The sequence below is a fragment of the Paramormyrops kingsleyae genome, chromosome 12, assembly GCF_048594095.1.
Source record: "Paramormyrops kingsleyae isolate MSU_618 chromosome 12, PKINGS_0.4, whole genome shotgun sequence".
Taxonomy (NCBI): domain Eukaryota; kingdom Metazoa; phylum Chordata; class Actinopteri; order Osteoglossiformes; family Mormyridae; genus Paramormyrops; species Paramormyrops kingsleyae.
Genome location: NC_132808.1, coordinates 26,812,693 through 26,833,811, shown reverse-complemented (window position 1 = coordinate 26,833,811; position 21,119 = coordinate 26,812,693). Strand labels below are relative to the sequence as shown.

Sequence of the window (21,119 nt, the reverse complement as noted above, 5' to 3'; positions counted from 1 at the left end):
TTACAAAAGCAAGCGATGGGTATCTACTCAATTTTATTACAAGAATATATATTCATAAACACATATAACCTAATTTAAAAGCCTTCACATCATTTTAAAGCTGTAAATTCCATGCTGAAAATCATGCTATTTTCGGCTCTTGCTGCACTGTTCACCACAAAACATGACCGGCTCTCACGGCGGATCCAAAAAAGTGAACTGCTGATCGATACATTTTGCTCAAAATACGCCTAAATACAATAAACTAACTAAGAAATATAATTATCATAATTTGAAGAATAATTCTGCTTACGTTTATTGTCCCAACGAAGGTTTTAACGAGTGAAATTTTCGGTAAGATCGGGAGGAAATTTCGAAGTTATCAGAAAGTCAGATTACCGTGTTTTGAATGGAAATCCCCAGATGAAGGTGTGTTTTACGTTATCAGAACGGGTTACCCTAATAGACACAAAAATAACACAACAAAAAGGCAAAAACTATTGGGATACCCTGGTGCTCTGTGGAATGGCGACCAAATTGAAAACGAGGCTGCCTGCCAAAGCCCCTATGGCGCAGAACTGGTGATTGTGACATACCTAAGCAAAGGTATCCAGAGGGGAGATGAAAGAGGCGAAGTCGGAGTACAAGCGAAAGTTCAAAACCAAGCAGGCAGTCAAAACCAGGGCGAAGGTACAATAAGGGACGAGGCGAAAATCGGAAATCAAGAACAAAACAGTCATACACGAGCAATCAAACCAAAAGCAAAGCGAACGAAGAGCGAGCTAGCAGGCGAGAAGCGAACAGCGGACAGCCGAAGTGACGGAGCTGCAGCCTCTTCTGTCGACGAACCGGAAACTTCTCCGAAGGCAAGGGAGGCGGGGCCAGGTCCAGAAGGCGGAGTCGAGGGAGCGGTTAACCAATGGGCGAGTGGGCAGGACGTCCTGTAGGCATATCCTCCTGAACTTACGGCACGTAACACTTAAGGCACGTTCCCCAGACTTACGGCACGTAATAATCATTATTTGCCCATTAGTTGTCAATCAAACAGTTGCGCTGCTGTCAAGCTTGATGAGTCAGGGGTGGTGATGTGAGATGGGCAGCAACCATGACCACGGCAGGTAGCCATACCAAAAAGAGGCAGAAAACTTATTATTTTCATGAAGAGTGGGAAACAGAGTTTTGTTTCACAAATGTAAATGACAAGTGTGTATGTCTGATCTGTGGTGCAAGCGTGTCAGTTGGTAAAAGATGTAACGTGGAGTGCCATTTCACCCAGGTCCACAGCAACTTTTCACGGGACTTTCCTGAAGGTAGTAATCTACGAAAGGAGAAGATAATGTGAAGATAAGTCTGAAAATGTCTGCTTTGTTTGGGTCTACATACCTCTGTGAGCCAGCCTTTTCTGACATGAATGTCATAAAATCAAAGCTCAGAACAAGACTGACAGATGAACATTTAAATGACTCCATAAGAGTGAACCTAAGTGGCTACACTCCACCATACACCTCTCTTGTTGGTGCCAGTCATCTCACTAACTGAAAAAGACTAAATACAACTGGACATGTGAATACTTTTGTGAAGTGATACAGTGACATGTGGACAGATAAAGTGACAAGTGGATAACTAACAATATCTGTGTATTTGTAATTGCATTGTTTCGACAGCATTCAAATTTCAGTTAATGTGAGACACTAGAAAGAAATGCATACAGAAATACAAAATGCAGATGCAGGTTAACTAAATATTTTTTGTGTTTAAATACAAAATGTGAGTTGTGGACGCCAACATTTAGATAATGTTCAGGTAAATAAGCTTATTCAGTTTGTTTGGGTTGAAATAAGCTATGAGAATAAATGTTACAAAACTGAGTAGCTCTTGGCCATTTTCATTTTGTAAAAGTAGCTCTCAGAGGTAAAAAGGTTGGAGACCCCTGGTTTAGAGACACAGAGACAGACTACAGACATTGAGAAAGATTACCGACACCAAGACAGATTACACTCTGGGACAGTTTACAGACATCGGGACAGACTACAGACATTGAGAAAGATTACCGACACCAAGACAGATTACACTCTGGGACAGTTTACAGACACCGAGACAGACTACAGACATTGAGAAAGATTACCGACACCAGGACAGATTACACTCTGGGACAGTTTACAGACATCGGGACAGACTACAGACATTGAGAAAGATTACCGACACCAGGACAGATTACACTCTGGGACAGTTTACAGACACCGGGACAGACTACAGACATTGAGAAAGATTACCGACACCAGGACAGATTACACTCTGGGACAGTTTAGAGACACCGAGACAGACTACAGACATTGAGAAAGATTACCGACACCAGGACAGATTACACTCTGGGACAGTTTACAGACACCGAGACAGACTACAGACATTGAGAAAGATTACCGACACCAGGACAGATTACACTCTGGGACAGTTTACAGACATCGGGACAGACTACAGACATTGAGAAAGATTACCGACACCAGGACAGATTACACTCTGGGACAGTTTACAGACACCGGGACAGACTACAGACATTGAGAAAGATTACCGACACCAGGACAGATTACACTCTGGGACAGTTTAGAGACACCGAGACAGACTACAGACATTGAGAAAGATTACCGACACCAGGACAGATTACACACAGCAGGACAGTTTACAGACATCGGGACAGACTACAGACACTGAGAAAGATTACCGACATCAGGACAGATTACACACAGCGGGACAGTTTACAGACATCGGGACAGACTACAGACATTGAGAAAGATTACCGACACCAGGACAGATTACACTCTGGGACAGTTTACAGACACCGGGACAGACTACAGACATTGAGAAAGATTACCGACACCAGGACAGATTACACTCTGGGACAGTTTACAGACATCGGGACAGACTACAGACATTGAGAAAGATTACCGACACCAGGACAGATTACACTCTGGGACAGTTTACAGACATCGGGACAGACTACAGACATTGAGAAAGATTACCGACACCAGGACAGATTACACTCTGGGACAGTTTACAGACACCGGGACAGACTACAGACATTGAGAAAGATTACCGACACCAGGACAGATTACACTCTGGGACAGTTTAGAGACACCGAGACAGACTACAGACATTGAGAAAGATTACCGACACCAGGACAGATTACACACAGCAGGACAGTTTACAGACATCGGGACAGACTACAGACACTGAGAAAGATTACCGACATCAGGACAGATTACACACAGCGGGACAGTTTACAGACATCGGGACAGACTACAGACATTGAGAAAGATTACCGACACCAGGACAGATTACACTCTGGGACAGTTTACAGACACCGGGACAGACTACAGACATTGAGAAAGATTACCGACACCAGGACAGATTACACTCTGGGACAGTTTAGAGACACCGAGACAGACTACAGACATTGAGAAAGATTACCGACACCAGGACAGATTACACACAGCAGGACAGTTTACAGACATCGGGACAGACTACAGACACTGAGAAAGATTACCGACATCAGGACAGATTACACACAGCGGGACAGTTTACAGACACCAGGACAGACTACAGACATTGAGAAAGATTACCGACACCAGGATAGATTACACTCTGGGACAGTTTACAGACACCAGGACAGACTACAGACATTGAGAAAGATTACCGACACCAGGATAGATTACACTCTGGGACAGTTTAGAGACACAGAGACAGACTACAGACATTGAGAAAGATTACCGACACCAGGACAGATTACACTCTGGGACAGTTTACAGACACAGGGACAGACTACAGACATTGAGAAAGATTACCGACACCAGGACAGCAGTGACTTCTCAGACTTCTTGGAGAGCAATAATCCTCAATGTATTCCCATCAATCAACAACTGATTGATGGGAAGAGGAAGAATGTTTGGAATGACTAGGTCCAAGTCCCAACCCAAAGTGAAGAACAACCCAAAATATCAAGAATAAGAAGCGACTCTGTAAAGTGAACAAAACCCTTGCAAGGCGATGTACAGGACTTTACATTAGGAATTGTAACGTCCTTACTTGTAAATAGTGCTACCAGTTAAATGGCTGGAAACATCCAGACACTATTACCAACAGACAGTGACTTGGTGGATCAATTTTTTTTCAATGAAGACTTCGTAGAAATACTTGTGCGTTAGTAATATTTTTTATTATGACAAACAGCAGATAATATTTTAGGTCAAATCAGTTAGGGAATGACAATTTGAAATGTTTTTCGAGGATCATTGCATAGATCCAGTTTTCAGGCATTGTGTCATTTAGACCATAGTGCCTGTGCAGGAGACACCATGCACCTGAAGGCCTGGACATTCAAGGTGGCTGTGCACAAATCACACATTGTATTTGCTGATGGCCTCCCTGCCGATATGCGAGACGATCCAGTTAAAGTAATGGGCCACTTTGGTGTAGACCCCCGGAAAGCCAGCCACGCCGCACTTCTCCCCCCAGCTTACGATGCCCCACACGTAGGACACACCCAAGGTGTCTGTACACACAAGCGGACCTCCAGAGTCCCCTTGGCAGCTGTCCACACTCCCGTCCAGTGAACCTAGGAGGCAAGCGGTTGTCACTTATGTCCTTGTAAACCAGCACGTGGTCGAGATCACACGGTTTGGATTCTGCGTACCTGCGCACTCCATCCCCTCATAGAATCTGTGTCCATAAATCCCTGAGCAGTTGCCTATTATATCAATGTTCGCCCATCTCAGAACTGGTGCCGTTTTGCTTTCTGAAAGCGGTAGAGAGGATGTAAGAGAGTCTGAGGCAGGAATCCTGAACATGTGGAGGCAGCCTCAAGCGCCGATTTATTAAGCCTAAGATCTAGAGGCAGGAATCCTGAACATTTAGTGGCAGCCTTACGTGCCAATGTACTAAGCCTAAGGTCTAGAGGCGGGAATCCTGAACATGTAGAGGCAGCCTCATGTGCCAACTTGCTAAACATCAGGTCTAGAGGCAGGAATCCTGAACACTTGGAGGCAGCATCATGTGCCGATTTACTAAGCCTAAGGTCTAGAGGCAGGAATCCCAAACACTTGGAGGCAGCCTCACATGCCAATTTACTCAGCATAAGGTCTAGAGGCAGGAATCCTGAACACGTGGAGGCAGCATCATGTGCCGATTTACTAAGCCTAAGATCTAGTTGATAAAGCATCTGACTGAGAAAAGCACCAAAACCACAACAGGAGCTGACCTGATACACGCCCCCATCCAGAGATACTGCAGGTGTGGCCGGGCATGAACTGGTACTCAGACCAGGGTATGCAAGCTGGAGCCACAGCAGCATTCTCATGGAAGCATAGTGTGTTTGACTGGGGCAGCTTTTTCAGTTCGATCAGGGCAATGTCATTCTGGTAGGTGTTGGGATCGTACTCGTGGTGAATATAGATGTTCTGGACAGGCACGATGTCAGTGCTTTCCAGCTTCTTGAGTTTGCTCCAGAGAGACAGCTTCACTTGGTAGGCATCTGGTTTGGGCCTTAAACCATGCAAACAATGTTATAATACAATCAGTGAATAGCCAATGCTGTATCTGAACACTGGGAGAGAAAGGCAGAAGGCATTCATCAGGGAAAAGTCCGGACTCCACCTGACACAATGGGCTGCAGTGAGTACCCAGCATCCCCCAATGTAGGTGGCTCCACAGTCGATGCTATCAGACTCCTGGATGGCCACCTGCCAGGGGAACTGAGTCTGGAAAGGTCAAGAAAAGGGCACTCAAATGCAGCACATCCATCCATCCATCCATACTTATCCTGTAGTGGATCAGAGATCCACTGTCCCAGGAAACACAAGGTAAGCAGATAGGACACACCCAGCGTGCGATAATAGTTTGTCACAGAGTGTATACAAACGTGTGCGTGCATACAGTCACCCAGGGCTGCCAGTCTCATACGACCTCACAAACATGGGAAAACATGCCAACTGCACACACAAAGATGGCCGAGGGAATTAAACCCCCATACCAGGATGGAGGAGGCCACTGTGCATCCTGTGCATATGTGTGTTTCTGTAAGGAGTATATACTGGTACTGCACATGTTTCACTCATTTATATCAGGTCATTCCTGCGGTCACCCTTACATTAGGGCAGCGTGTGGCTCAGTGGGCTAAGCCTGTGTGCCTGTAATCACAAGGTCGCCAGTTCAAACCCAACCTCAGCATGTCTGCGGGTCCTTGAGCAAGGCCCTTAACCCCCAGCTCCCTGGGCGCCCCAACAGGTGGCTGCCCTTCACAGACAGCTTGCTCTACAAAGAGCAAGTTGATGGAGGCGTAAAAGAATTTCCCCATGAGGGACAATAAAGGTTAAATTACTATTATTAGAAGCAGGACCGGCTCCTCCACCCTGACTGCAGAGCATGAGAGCTGTCACTAATGCCAAACCTGTCAGCTGATGCATTTTACAGCGAATCATGTTTCACTTACGCTGATATTCTAACGCAGCATCTGAATTGTTCTTAATGAGGAGCTGTGGAAGATATATCGCTAGAAGGATGGATTTTTACTAATCCTCCGGTTACAAGTGTCCAGTTTAATGTGATGTTTTTATTTTTGTATCATTTCCCAGCAGCAAATATCTCTGAAGCCACACTGTTTTTCTGTTTTTGCACTTTGCATGTAAATTGTGAATCGTGTATGTATAATAATGAGAACATATCAAAAGTAACTCCATTAAGGAAACAGGGGAGACAGACTCGTATGAAGACGTTTCACGATGGCTGCGCGCCCATCTCCATCTACCTGGCCGGCTTCCTGGCCTCCAATCACACGCTTCCTCCGTTTCTGGCTCTTACTCGTTACCCCACACACCAGTTTCTGTATGGCATCCCGTGCGACTCTGATCTCTGAAACGCAGAAGACGAAACCCACCGCAGGGTCCCATTACTCGTGGGCTTTTGGGAGACAATCAACAGCAGTAAGGAAGGAAAATCGTTACCATTCTTTGCTGACTTTCCGGCTTGAGGGTTTGGGCCTGTAAAGATAAACTTATGTTTTAACACAGACACAGGACACTGAAACTTTATTATGCGAAATGGGTGTGTCCTGACCTTCTTTTTTGAAGTTATGCTGTATATGCTGTTCCTGAACTGGAAAGGATTCTGAGGACCACATAAACATATAAATGAATTAATAAAATGACCCACACCACACTTACAGGGATCGGCAGTTACTGAAGGTGGATTTTATTGCCTACCAGTCCCAGGGAACTGCACTTCTGCACTTGGCCTCTAGGGGTGAGCCTGTCCACCCACACTATTTCCCCAGAGCTCTCAATAAACAAACAAGGTACTGCACACGTTCTGCTTAGTTATTCAGAGAGGAAAGGGGACATAATTCCCCAGAGAGCTGGGTACCATCTGGAGCTTCATCTTCCCCTCCTAAACAGTCAATGACCTCGTCCCTCGTAGAGGAATGGGGGATGCACACATTGGATTTGCAGTGAAATCCCTGACGACACTCTGCAGAATAAAAACACAGCTAAGCAGATTTTGAACAGCCCAGAAGAATACTACTACAATCTGTTAGACTGATAGTACTCCCATGTAAAGGCTGGAATATTCATTTTCACACTCTATTTCAACAAACACATTGGATTTTTTTCAGTATTTAATGGCAATTATTAATTGATCCTAAACAATCAATACAAGTTAATTCCAATGCTTAGAACTCAGTAAAAGTAAATTTTTACATAATTAGAATTTAAAAAAAGTATGACAGAACCATATCAGGTCCTGAATAGATCTATTAATTCACTGATCAAAAAAACAGCATCCCCTCTGGCCTGGAGGGCCTACAGCAAACAGTTTTTTCACTCACTTTTACAGCACATCTCATCGCTGCCGTCCCCACAGTCGTCAGCTGCATCACAGGTGTGACTGAGGGGGATGCATTTCCTGTTGACGCAACGGAACTCCGCTGCAGTGCAGTCTGATGATGTGAGCAGTCATCAGACACAGCATACCTGCACACTACTGAAGCCATCTATGAATGGGGTAATGGTACCTCTTTGGACGCGGTAGCAGGTAGCCGTTGCAATCGGGTCAAGTTCGTTGAGATCTTTTGGGTCACTAAACGTACACTCTGCTAAGGAGCCTTCGAATCCTTTGCAGTCTACGCTGACACAGCTGTTTGGCAACAGGTCATGGTCTGTGATCTGTCCGTACGGGATCGTCGTGGCTCGTTCTGCACCTCTGTTATGCAGAGAGAGACAGCGAAACCACTGCTGCTGTGACCACAAACACTGCAAAGATAAAGCACGTCACGAGAGAGCAGCACCCATTGCTGGGGGATAGGGTAATCTTCATAAATCAGGGCTGCGCAGGTTCTATTCTGCAGTGACAATGCTTACTTCCACCTGCAATCGCTGTTTTGCATGCGTCTGCATGCGACATTTGCAGCCTCTATGTTCCAGTCATTCCCACAGATGACGAAGGTTTTGGAATCCATCTTCACTTCGATTATATTTTGGTCACCTTTCAGTTCAGCCTTGAAAAAATCTCCTGGAGAATAAAATATTATATATATATATACATATAATACCGGAAAATCGACATCCCGCTGAGCTACCCGCCTTTTTAATCTTTACCTTTGCATGGCTTGTCGGTGAGAAAGCCATCGAACAAGGCCGTGTCGCGCAGGCAGTCAACAGCCTTGAGCTGGCAGTAGGAGATGTACGTCCTGCCCTGTGTGCTGCAGACTTGCGCGGCCCCCTCCCGGGGGCACTGGTACGGCAATTTGCACTCGCACCTCCCATTGAGGCATCGCATCCAGGGGGGGCAGAAGACCTTCTGGCAGGAGCGCAGCGTGAACTTCTTATTGAGGCACTCCCGCGAGCTCATGTGCTCGTCCAGCGGCACCGTAGGGGCAGGGGCTTCAGTGCTGTTACCCAGGGGAGACACGGGGGGGCTCATGGAATTTGGAGAAGGGGGGATTGTGTCCCGTGACTCAGGGCCGTCTGCACTACCGTCTTCATTTTTCTGGGGCTCCTATGACATTTAGGAATAAAGAGATATGATGTTGTTTTTAACTGTTGATTTTTAAGCAAGCTCTTTGACGTTTGATGATATAAACACAAAGAATCAAGTAAGCAGGGTTTACCCAACTCATTCAGTGGCGTTTCCTGTTTGCATAAAACAGATCGGAAACACCTGTGTCCTGATTACTCAAAAATAGCCCATTATTTAGGCTAAATAGTGCTTATACTGTATACTACCAGTAACTCCTGTAAAAATAATATTTGTTATTGTATTATAGTCTAAGCCTCGGCAACATGGTACTTATGCTACTCATGTTTGTTAAAAATCTAACGGTTCATCACATAGTCAGTTAAAGAGTCCAGATGCTAACCAAAATTGTTTTAAATCGTTAAAGTGTTGCATCTCTAAAATCCAAACGCAACATACGGGAAGTCAGTGCATATGTAAGATATTTACTACCCTTACGAAAATTAACCATGGTTTTACTATAATTAAATAACCATGGTTTACAATGGTTTGCCGTTTTTCATGTTTTTTTTTTGGTAACTATGGAAACCATGACTATGGTTTTATCATGGTTTCGCTACAGTTAAACCCTAGTATAATCTCTCGTTCAGTCATGACTAAGAGGTAGCCTGTGTCTCTTCTTCACCCACTCATTCACTAAAGTAATCCAAAGGGTCAATCTCTCCATCACACTTCTTGCTTGTTCGTTCACTGTGGGCGCATTCCTTCGGTCCCAGGTTTAGTTTCCAGCCAATCATATGCTGGTTTTCAGGACGCCCTTACATGCCTCACTGGTAAGTACATGACCCTGCCTGTGTTCTGACGAGTTGAGCTACCTATCGAAACCTGCTATCGAGCCTTTCGGCGCATGTGCAGTTCCACCGTCTTGGAATTAGGGTTAGGTTTTAGGGTTAGTGTTAAGGGTTTTTTTTAGGGGTTTTTGGGTGGTTAGGGTTAGGATAAGAGTTAGGGTTAGGGCTATCGATTAGCACTACGGTAGCCTAACTCGACAAAGTAGCTCAACTCGACAGAACACCGTCCGTACCCAAATCTGTGCCCTTGCATTAGAGCCCAGCTCCGACTCCTTATGTCCAAACCGCACTTTGCCGGAGCACAGCACTGGTTCCTTTAGCGTAAACCTATTTTTTCTTAATATGCCAAAATTTAGCAAGAGTGAAAGGTCGGTCTGCAGGTAAAAATCATGTTTTTTCATTGGCTAATTTAGTTTTCATTAGTAGTTCTGACTAGACATTCATTGCTCGAGTGTATGAGATACTTCTACATTAAGCCTTGATTTCTGTCCTTTGTTTTGTTTTTATTTTTTTTTAACTTACTTTGCTTATCATACTGCTGCCAAACCTTCACTTTATAACTAAACTCTGCTATAGGCTACGTAAGTAGTGTAAGAAACAATATGTGGATAACTTTTTCACGGGGACATCACGACTGAATAAGCAAGAATGTTACTTTAGTGATAAGCCGTTTTAATACATTGGAAGTGTCATTTACGTGTTATGTTTAAAAATTCAACCACGTGATATATACAACACAAATACCAAATAAAATAACACTTTGGTCACACTTTTCGTTTATTTTGCATTGCTTTAAAGTGGTAACAACATACTAACAAAATAACGTACTGCATATTTAAGATTGTGGTCATGGGTACAGACAATAAACTAATGTACAAAGCGGCTTATTTAGGGCCCCCGCTCTGTATCTGACAGGTCTCCCCACTCTCTGATCCCGAATTAATCCCTGCAAATAAATATGAATTAACTACGCACAAAACTAAAAATTCAAAACGAACCCGTTAGAAATAGTGAGACTTACTGCAAGCTTGCTTTCTGAAAGCCATACGATTAGGAGGCAAAACAGAGTGAGCTTCATTTCAGCCGCAGACCCGGATAACTGCCTGATTCCCCAGATGAGCCGAGTCGTTTAATCCAAATTAATAATTACCAGATAATCCTTTCTGGAGACAAATGCTTCAAACAGTGCCTATAGTCAGGGGTCTAGGAACCAGGAGCAACAGGGGGACGTGAGTTCCTCGCCACCCCCACGCCCACCCCCCAATATTTAACTTGGATTCAGTTCACCCTGCCTCCGCCAAACAGACCTTTGTATTTAAATTAAGTTGCGTCCCCAATATCAAACTCTCCTATACGCCGTTGCATACAGTGTAATGCATGAATAAAAAACACATAGCGTGTACCATGTCTTCAAAAGATATCTCTTAGCAATAGTTAGCAATAGTTCAATGGTTAAAAAAAAACAAGAAAAACGACATTAATATAACGAATTATCTCTACGTCAGGAGCAACGCATTGCATCACACCCAGAGTATTAATCATTAACAAAATTTCAACACTGTCGCCTGACACACATAAGCCTACTAAAAACAAAACCAGATAAAATTGAACTGAAAAACAAACTGTTTCTGGCCCAAAATTAAATCAACACGGAATGTGACTAGGATGTGAAAACACGTTAATGATGTCATTAATTTAGGGCATTAAGTTGACTTGCAAACATTCTCCCAGGCTCAACTTAAAACTAAACTGGAACCCGTGCAAACAGAGTCATTGACATTTTTGTTATGAACACGTGTATGACTGAGACTCCGTACAACACCACTAAAAGAATGTGCATACACTAATATTGTGCAAATTCCCTGGATGAAGATACCAGCAGAACATTGATGTTTTGGGTAAAATCCTGCTGATTCTGCACAATGAGGTAGATTGGATACTACAGATCACACTGGAGAAGGACAGCACAGAGAAAGACCACCCTTATAGCACAGAGAGAGACCACTCTGATGGTACAGAGACCACCTTTATGGTGTAGAGACCATCCTTAAAGCACAGAGATAGACCACTCTGATGGTGCAGCTTACAGCACAGAGAGAGAGTTTAGTGATGCACTGGTATGGAAATTTTGACCAATATAATTTTATCCAGTATCTGAAATTCTGATACGAAGCTATAAGCTCTTGCCACCTGGCAAGCTGGGTGTGGCGGGATAAGGGGAATGATGTCAGAACCTTTTTATTCCTTGGAAAACAAAAGATCTTGTGCTTTTTCTTTGCCCGCCAATCAGAAATCAGAATCTGCTGGTGTAGATCCAAATTCAGTCTTTATTGCAACATTGAAGTTACAACCAAGGCCGGACACTTACAAGTGTATCCAATACTGTTATACACCAATTTTTTATACAAGTTCTTATCATTTAACAATATCTCGTCACTTGAGCATCATCATTCCTTCAACCATTCACAATCATTGTTTTTTCCCTTAATCTACACCCCTAGGTGATAAGTTTGTCCATCATTTCTTTTACTGTTTGGTCCCTCAGCCGAACATAATGGTGGCGCGACCATCTCCACTTGGTTTTTAAAAAATGCTCTGCCGTGAACTTCTGGTGAACTCAGATGATTCCCTTCCTTCAGTAGCAAACCTTGGCAGCTTCAGCCTGTTGCACATTGTCTAATTAGAGGGTTGATATTATATTTGTCCTTCAACATAGTGATAAGGTATAACACTAATAAAGGTGGATATTCATACATTCAGGCCTAACATAAAGTAGCTAACAGAAACTCTTAGGCTAACACGAGGTGCAAATATATACTCAGTTGATTACATTGTGTTGATTACATTATAATGATTACATTGTAATGATTACATCATGGGTATTTGGCATGCTTTTTAATAATACCATAATGATTATATTCTAGTTGTATAGTATTCCATAATCTGCTGGTCAGATGTAGTAATAATAATAATAGTAATAATAATAATAATGCATTAAAACATTTTGTCTGGGGCGCTGTGCAAAATTTGTGGATAGGCACCATTGCAAAACCATACACAATAAAGAAATAAAAATATACAAATGCAGATATAAATGTTCTTGAAATTTTATGTAACTATTCTATGTAATAGATAAATGAAGTAAGCAGAGACAGTGTTACATCGAGCTAGATAACTAGCTAGTTAACATCAGGCAGAAAATAGTTTGCTAGTTTGGTTCCAAATACATGACATGGAGACGAAGCAGGCTGTGCCGTGTTTGTTTTTGTGGCTAGCAGACATTGAAGGTCAGTGTAATATGTACAGGCAAAGCTACAAACTGAGTTGCTATCTACCATGCTGGCTACCGTTACCTAACATTAGCGTAAGTTCATAATGCAGTCACAGCATGTCTGAGTTAGCGCATCGAATACACAGCTGCCCAAGCTGATATGTGCGTGATATATTCTGACAGTTAACACAACCAGTCAGATGTTTTCGCACACGGCAGGTTTTTACCTCCATTTATTTCATAAACTGTAGATGTTTTTTATTCTTAAGCGTTCGGAAGTTGAGCGAACAAATCTAAATGAAAATATGTCAAATAAAACAAGTCTCCTTTATAATATGGAAAGAGTATGTAACAGTGCATGTCTGACATCCTATTAACTGGTCGTGTGGTGATTCTAGTAGAGTTGTGACGTTCGCGAACGAACCGATTCTTTTGAACGGCTCATAAACATGAACGATGGGAGCCGAGTCGCGGCTGGAGGGGAGCCATTCTTTCTGTCGTTCTTTTTTTCCTATGCGTGTTTCACACAGATGCACACAAATTAGCTCCTCCGCGAGACAGAACAGTTATAGGGGGAGGGGCGCACCCAGCGCAGGGGTGCTACTGCCTAACAGCATGATGATAGTTGTGCACGCATCCTTCACTTCCACATTGTGTGGAAGTGTTTGTAGTAAAAGCTGTTTTGCACAGAAATTCATTGCAGCCGGCTTTGTTTTTGATGTTTATTTGTGAGTAGGTATTGTATGAATAACATAAGTCAACGTAGCTTTACACATACACACACTTTGTACTAAAGGTAAATCCAAAATAGTGATGTCACTGTCTAAGTAGAGGGATGTTGTGCAACCATATGGAATATAGTCCACACATGACAAATGAGGTAATAATCAATATTTCAGAATAATTCAAACTCAGATATTGGTGTGTGATATCTGAGTTTTAATTATTTGACTACAAATCTCACCTCATCATTCCTCCCAGTGATTATTTCCAGGATAAACTGAGATGCCCCCAAGCTGGCTTCTTAAAACTGACTAAATATTTAAAAAGAGCCAAAAGAGCCGTTCTTTTGAACGGCTCTTTCAAAGGAACGGATCGCCAAGATCCGGATCCCCTCAAAGAGCCATAAATCCCATCACTAGATTCTAGGCTGTGCTTTAAATGCACTAGTTAACCGTTTCATCCCCTGAAACAAAGCAGTATTCAATGTCCTTTTAGAAAGAATGTCTGGAATTTTCTCTACTGTTATAACTAGAGGAGGAGGTTCCTTTGATGAATGAAAGATATGACATTTTCTTGCTAATAATGGTACTCAAATTGTGAACATACTGGAAATATATTTGTTAGCAAAGAATAGAAAAACTGTCCAAAAACTTTTGCCTGGTAGTGTGTCTGCTACTACTTAACATGGCTAGCAAATGCAAACAGCTAAAGACGGCTAACATTTTTTCACTGCCTCTGAGACTTGAGTTGTTAATGTCATGTTGATTTTATTTAGTTAACAATAGAAGAAGGGAGTCCTGGGGGGTGCAGGAAGCTCATTTTTTAAAGGCGGAAGCGTACAGGTTAGCTTCTACTTGGCCTCTATGTCGTTACGTTCACAGAGCAGCTGGTCACACCTGATACATTGTCAGTGAAGCCTCAGGCTCTTTTGGTTGAATGATGAGGCAGGTTCCTTAAGCTTAAGCAGTTTATTAAGACAGAATGGAGATGTTACAGAAAGATGTTTCACACGGCCGGTTCAGCGTCTGTCTGTGTCTGTCTCTGCCCCCCCTGGGGGAAGCAGCCCCTTTATCTATGGTCTTCGTACAGACTCCTGGAGCCGGGGGGGGGGGTCAGACGGCTTTGGTGAGAGTAAGTTGTATGAGAGGCAAAGACCATGATGAGCAATAGCAAGGACAGAAATATAAAAATAAGAAATATGAAAGCTATAAATGAATGAACTAAATGAACATAATTAACTAACTACAAATTGCCTAGGGAAATCCTTCACTCCCAACCCATTTCAGATAAACCCATCCGACAGCTAATTTGACACCTTATTCATGATCACCTTCTGGAACCTTCTGTGATATAACAGGCTTCGCTAGAAGTGGACAGGTGTGGCAAAAACAAGTATCCGACAGATGCTCTGAGAATCACGTTTTATTGAATTTATTAATCATTTCATAGACAACTGCTCTTTAAATATATATTAATATACTTATCACCTAAGTGAAACATTCAAAAGTGAAATATTTACATTGAAGTTCCTCATTAAATGATTAACTGTTGGTCTTGGATGAAAGTCTCCCAGTAAAGCTACCCTACCAGTGGTGTCATGAAACTAGCATGGATGTGGGGGCGGGGCGGGGCGGGGGGGTGGAGGCGGAGCTATCACATCACACCAAGCGACACTCCTACAGGCAAGAGGAAGCAGCCTTTGCAACAAAGGGCTTCTTCCCCAGACAGATTGTGGAGTCGGTGTAGACTGCCGCCTCACAGTCTGGCCCATCTTCTCAGGGAGGGACCAGCAGAATCGCCCTGAACTGCTCCGCTTGGACCTGGGACTGTTTTTATTTATCAGAGAAGCATCCATGCTGTACAGTATTTGCTCTAAAGGTCCATGTGGCAGGAGGTCAGGGTGCGAGGCTACCCTCCGCGGAAGAGCTCGTTCAGTCTGTCCAGCTCTTTGCAGCTGTCCATGGACATGAGGTCGGCTTTGTGACGTAGTCGGTCGTCCCCGTAGATCCTGGCCGCGTACAGCAAATCTCGTCCTGCACAGAGGGGAAGACGCAGCACCACATATGAGGGGGACGCCCCAAGCCCACACCCAGTCTCTCATCCTCCAGCTCCGAGCTGGGTGTTTACAGGAAGACTAGGTTAAGCATGGGGACAACTGCTTTGTGCAGAGCCCTCTAGTGTCAGACAGCCATGTGTAAAACTGCATTCTCTCAATGATTCGCAGATCATGTGCACGGTTTTGCAACCAGACTCTTTCATCAGTAAATATGGGATGGAGCATTTTGATGGGACTACTGTGGTGCACATGTAGGCCAGATTTTTATGTCTAGCGCAAACAATGCGCGTCTGTACTGGTCTGCCGCTCCTTCCAGCAATTAGGGTATAGGTTAGGGCAGGGTTTCTCAACCCAGTCCTCGGGGACCACCAGACGGTCCATGTTTTTGCTCTCTGCCAATTCCCTGCCAATTGGGAGAGAGCAAAAACGTGGACCGTCTGGTGGTCCCCGAGGACTGGGTTGAGAAACCTTGGGTTAGGGTAAAGGCACGTACTGGTCTGCCGCTCCTTCCAGCAGTTGTTCCTGACGTTGGCCACATACACCTCCTCCACATCCCTCTCCACCTCCTGCACCGCTCCCCCCTTGAACTCAGAGCTGAAGTCCTTGGAGACGTAATAATCTATGCGCAGGTTCTCAGTCTGTCGCCTCACTGTCTGTCCTGTGGACCTGAAACGCAGAGAAGCCCCGCATGTTTCCTTAAACGCCCCAGAGCTGGTGAATTACCCACTGGATTCCCCTGACGACGGGGTCTTACGCTCGGGGGTGCAGGCTGTACGGGGGGGTGGCCACCATCAGGTGACTCAGCACAGACACCAGGATGAGCCCCACGATGGGCAGCAGCTGGACAAACATCGAGAAGCCGCTCTGGAACATGAAGGCAGAAAATATAAGGGTGTGATGGCCCAGTGAGGCACGCAATGATGGCCCAGCAAGGACCAGGATGGCCCATGATTATGGCACAGGGGAGCACGATTATAGCCCAGGGGGGGCCTGCGATGGCCCATGGCAGCCCAGGGGGGCCCGCGATGGCCCATGGCAGCCCAGGGGGGCCCGCGATGGCCCATGGCAGCACTTACGTCTCCTCGGTTCTCATGCCTCTCTTGGTATGTGTGGTTTCCACGGTGACTGTGCTGCGCTCTGCCATTGGAAAAGGTGTGGGCTGCCGCTGGAGGGAAGGTCACAACATTCACTGAGCACGTGGGGGGGCCTCTTGGGGGTAACATGATCTACTGCTACTCATCCTCTGTCACTCAGTGCTTTACACTCCTATATAATGTAACGCGTATTTTTATCTATATTTATACTATTGACTGTGCATATACTTATTTTGTGGTGTTTAGAGATAGACATTTGGGGCTAAAACTGTAAGCAAATGTGTGTTAATTGTAAGAAGGGGCCCTTTCATGCCGCAGCCCCCTTTGGTTGGCTCCCGAGGCCCCGTGCCCATGCATACATGAGGGGAATCCGCCTCCAAAGAACATGTTGAAGAGGTCCTCAGGGGTGATGTCAGCCTCGAAGCCTCTGTGAAAGTGGAAGCCTCCGGGTGCCTGGGTGGCGCCGGTAGGTTCCTCGGCCCCCGTTAGGTCGTACTGCCGCCGCTTGTCCGGGTTACTCAGCACGGCATATGCATTGCCGATCTCTGCAGGGGAAGGGGCACCAGGCAGGGCTCACCCACATGGGAAGGGGCCTTGCGCGACTCCGTCTGACACAGCCCCCCCACCCCAAAAGATTCCCTCCTTACTTTTGAAGGCTTCGGTTGCCCCGGGAGCATGGTTCTTGTCTGGGTGGAACTTCAGAGCCAGCTTCCTGTAGGCCCGCTTCAGCTCGTCCTCGCTGGACTCCTTGCTCACACCCAGGACTTCGTAGTAGTCCTTACACTTCTTGATCCTGGTGGGGAACAGAACGCAAAGGAACCACTTCAACACACACCAGGATCACGGGTTGGTATGGAGCGCTGGAGGAGCCAGACACAGTGTTTGTTTTTAATGTAGTGCAAGCGGTGCACAAAATGGTCTGCACTATTTAGCTTAATGTGCCCACTAAAAACTGAAGAAAACATGCCTGCAAAGTGAGAAGCTTGCAGTGTTGGGGGGTGCGTGCGGGTTCTCCAGGAGTTACGCTAACTGGCTAAGCCTCACGGAACTTTAGTGTAAAACGGCAACATTGCTATGGATAAAGACTCACTGATTAAGCTGCATTTTGACAGCATGTTTTCGTTCAGCAGAAACACAAATAAATGTGAGCACAACTTATTCTGAGATCTCAAAATAGCAAATTGAGAGCACAAAAAAAGTAAATCGTGCCCTCGATTTAGTATTTCGCGGGCATGTTAAACTAAGTTGTGTGCATGATTTAGCACATTGTGCACAAGTAATTTAAAAAAGGCAGTTGCTAGATTGCAGGGCTCTGTAAATTACAGCCAGGCCTGTAACAGCAGTCAGAGCGCACAGGCGACTGGGGAGTGCAGACCAGGCCCACGGTCCTGCTAGGATCCGTTCTGAGCAGCTTGACAGGGGTCTGACACACTTCTTCAGTTTGATGCAAAACCAACCCCTCCCCCTGGCACAAACTGTGCAACTTGGCTGGAATGTTGCATCTTAACCCCTTAGCTGGTCTAATTTGACCTCTAGGGCTTTGCAGTCATGTGACACAGTTAGTTTTAGATTTCTCATACACTGTGATCCTTTGGGAAAATAACTGGCTGGTTAGGAACCAGATCACATTTAACTAGCACACTTCCGTACCTAACCTTGCAAAAACAGGGCTTTTATATCAAAGAAACATTTCAAATGACTGTACAGAACACCATGATGCAGATCATACCCCAGCGCCTCTATGAAGGGAGCATGGCTATTACATCTTACAGCTTTTACATGTTTTGGAGTTTCCGTCCTCCCCCCGCAAGAAAACGCCTCCTCCTCACAGATGCACTTGCCTCTGTACCCCCTCCACCTGCTCCTGGCTGAAGCTCCGGGCCGCCTCCCCCCCCGCTGCCGCTGCCGCCTCCCCACAGGCCGTGGGCCCGCTGTTCTCCAAGCCGTCGGCTCTCCGCCGACGGTGAAGGCCGTTCCCAGCTGTGCTGCCATTCTTCACGAGAGACTCGAGCAGCACTGGAGAGACAAACACCTCGAAATGGTGAAGGCAAGTCTTGCTACCAGCGAAACAGCAGGGAATGTGTGTATGATCAAATCATTCGGCTTACAAACACTAAAACCAATGTAACAGCAAGACTAGTGTCTTACAGAAAGGGACCTGGGAAATAACAGCAACTTCTACATAATGACTTTTCAAGAGTTTCCAAAAACTCCACTGGAAGACACAAGAGATACTGTCTCTGGTATAAGGGTCTCAGCTCTCCATGGCAGAAGGGGGGGACAGGAGGGACAGACAGGGAGAGAGGTGGGGACGGGACAGATGGGGGGGGGGGGGGCAACAGGGAGAGAGATGGGGAGGGGACAGACGGGGGGGGGGGCAACAGGGAGAGAGGTGGGGACGGGACAGACGAGGGGGGGCAACAGGGAGAGAGGTGGGGACGGGACAGACGGGGGAGGGGACAGACGGGGGGCAACAGGGAGAGAGGTGGGGAGGGGACATATGGGGGGCAACAGGGAGAGAGGTGGGGACGGGACAGATGGGGGGGGGCAACAGGGAAAGAGGTGGGGACGGGACAGATGGGGGGGCAACAGGGTGAGAGGTGGGGAGGGGACAGATGGGGGGGCAACAGGGAGAGAGGTGGGGAGGGGACAGACGGGGGGGGGGGCAACAGGGAGAGAGGTGAGGAGGGGACAGACGGGGCGGGGGGGGGGCAACAGGGAGAGAGGTGAGGAGGGGACAGACGGGGCGGGGGGGGGGGCAACAGGGAGAGTGGTGAGGGTGGGACAGATGGGGACAGGACAGGCAGGGGGACAATGCAGGGAGTGGCAGAGGAGAAACACAGACATGTATTACATGATATGGACGGTACAGCACAGAGAGGTAGCTGTGTGATGTTGAAGTTGTTTTTCAGTGGTATAAGAGTGAAAGGTGTACGTTTTACAGCTGGATCCACACAGCAATGACAGTCGTTCCACTGAGTCAGAGGCCCGGGTGTTTCTAGCCCCTTAACTGGCAGGGTATCGTTAAACAGGTAACTCGTCGTCTAAAAGACCTGAAGGTCTGGTATCCTTTGGAAAAATATTTCTCTGCATTTTTACCATAAACGCTGGCCGCTGGTCTTTAATTCGAGCGGCTCGGCTTGCCGCGATGACCCCTTAGTTAACTAGCTATCCATAGCCCGTGACATCTGTCAGAAACACTGAGGGGTACAGCTACCGACCCAGGGGGTCCCGTTAGCAAAGGCCGCTAACAAGCCGGCACTCCGGTCCCCGGCGCGCTGAGCTGCCGCTTCTGCCGTTTAATCACTCGCAGTGCCGATCTCCACACAGTGTAATCCGTACACCATCACCTCTATGAATAATGATAAAAATGTGGGAAACCTGAGGTTTTCCATCTAGCCCATTAGCTGGAAGGCTAACCCCGGCTAACTCACTAGACCGTTAGCTACACGGCTAACCCGTTAGCCTGCCAGCTGCCGAGCTATCCTCTGCTAACCCGCTAGCTGCTCGACTATCCGCTACTAACCCACTAGTTGCACGGCTAACCCCTTAGCCTGCTAGCTGCTCGGCTAACCCCAGATTACCCACTAGTTGCACGGCTAACCCACTAGCTGCTCGGCTAACTCCGGCTAACGCACTAGCCCATAGGTTGCACAGCTAACCCCAGGTTACCTACTAGCTGCACGGCTAACCCACTTCCAGTTTACGCCTTCGCCCCAACTAACCTTTCGCCTTATCCGTAGGATATAGCTTCTCCGCCTTGGTGAGGAACCTGACCGCCGTCTCCTTGTCCCCTGTTTCTATAGCCCTGAGGGCGATGCCGATGCACCTGTCTGCTTCGTCGCGGTTGCCTTCCATCGCGACTCCGCGGCTCCTCGCCCCCCGGTCGCCCGGCTCAGCTGACCGCTCCCTGCAGTTTCGTAAGCGCCGCTTTCCGTCCTGCGCCGGAGCTCAGCGTCGTCGCGTCGAATATTTTGCATTAACTTTAAATTTAATGCCGATGGTGTGTCTTTAACATGCAGTGTATTTAAGCAATTCATAAACATATGCGAATCGGCGAAAAGCCATGTAAAAATACTTAAGTACCAAAATGTATGTGTAACTTAATTCACAGATTACTTTAAATGTTTTCACAACGCCTACAT

At 46.0% G+C, this 21,119-nt stretch overlaps 2 protein-coding genes across 2 annotated transcripts; both read right to left on the bottom strand.

Moving 5' to 3' along the window:
* Window positions 1–4,167: 4,167 nt before the first annotated feature.
* cfi (complement factor I) lies at window positions 4,168–11,231 on the bottom strand. The gene is made up of 13 exons (XM_023827671.2): window positions 10,852–11,231; window positions 8,622–9,021; window positions 8,385–8,535; window positions 8,039–8,226; window positions 7,853–7,963; window positions 7,390–7,494; window positions 7,084–7,134; window positions 6,972–7,007; window positions 6,776–6,879; window positions 5,626–5,729; window positions 5,231–5,514; window positions 4,667–4,768; window positions 4,168–4,588 (listed from the first exon to the last, which is right to left on the bottom strand). Exons 1-13 carry the CDS (start codon window positions 10,906–10,908, stop codon window positions 4,371–4,373), a joined length of 1,911 nt encoding a protein of 636 aa, XP_023683439.2. The 5' UTR covers window positions 10,909–11,231; the 3' UTR covers window positions 4,168–4,370.
* A 4,000-nt stretch (window positions 11,232–15,231) lies between these two features.
* On the bottom strand, window positions 15,232–20,929 carry LOC111852124 (dnaJ homolog subfamily B member 14-like). Its single transcript, XM_023827680.2, has 8 exons — window positions 20,700–20,929; window positions 18,816–18,990; window positions 17,622–17,767; window positions 17,334–17,519; window positions 16,957–17,045; window positions 16,635–16,744; window positions 16,374–16,546; window positions 15,232–15,857 (listed from the first exon to the last, which is right to left on the bottom strand). Exons 1-8 carry the CDS (start codon window positions 20,830–20,832, stop codon window positions 15,733–15,735), a joined length of 1,137 nt encoding a protein of 378 aa, XP_023683448.1. The 5' UTR covers window positions 20,833–20,929; the 3' UTR covers window positions 15,232–15,732.
* Window positions 20,930–21,119: the final 190 nt, after the last annotated feature.

What these genes read in the sequence shown, in the direction of transcription:
- LOC111852124 (XM_023827680.2), bottom strand. Translation starts at nt 20,832, where the DNA reads ATGGAAGGCAACCGCGACGAAGCAGACAGGTGCATCGGCATCGCCCTC. An exon ending in CAGGTGGAGGGGGTACAGAG is followed by an intron (nt 17,768 to 18,815) that starts GCAAGTGCATCT and finishes GTTCCCCACCAG; the next exon opens with GATCAAGAAGTGTAAGGACT. An exon ending in TACAGCCTGCACCCCCGAGC is followed by an intron (nt 16,547 to 16,634) that starts GTAAGACCCCGT and finishes TCTGCGTTTCAG; the next exon opens with GTCCACAGGACAGACAGTGA.
- cfi (XM_023827671.2), bottom strand. Translation starts at nt 10,908, where the DNA reads ATGAAGCTCACTCTGTTTTGCCTCCTAATCGTATGGCTTTCAGAAAGC. An exon ending in AACAGCGATTGCAGGTGGAA is followed by an intron (nt 8,227 to 8,384) that starts GTAAGCATTGTC and finishes TCTGCATAACAG; the next exon opens with AGGTGCAGAACGAGCCACGA. An exon ending in GAGGCCAGGAAGCCGGCCAG is followed by an intron (nt 5,730 to 6,775) that starts GTAGATGGAGAT and finishes TGACCTTTCCAG; the next exon opens with ACTCAGTTCCCCTGGCAGGT.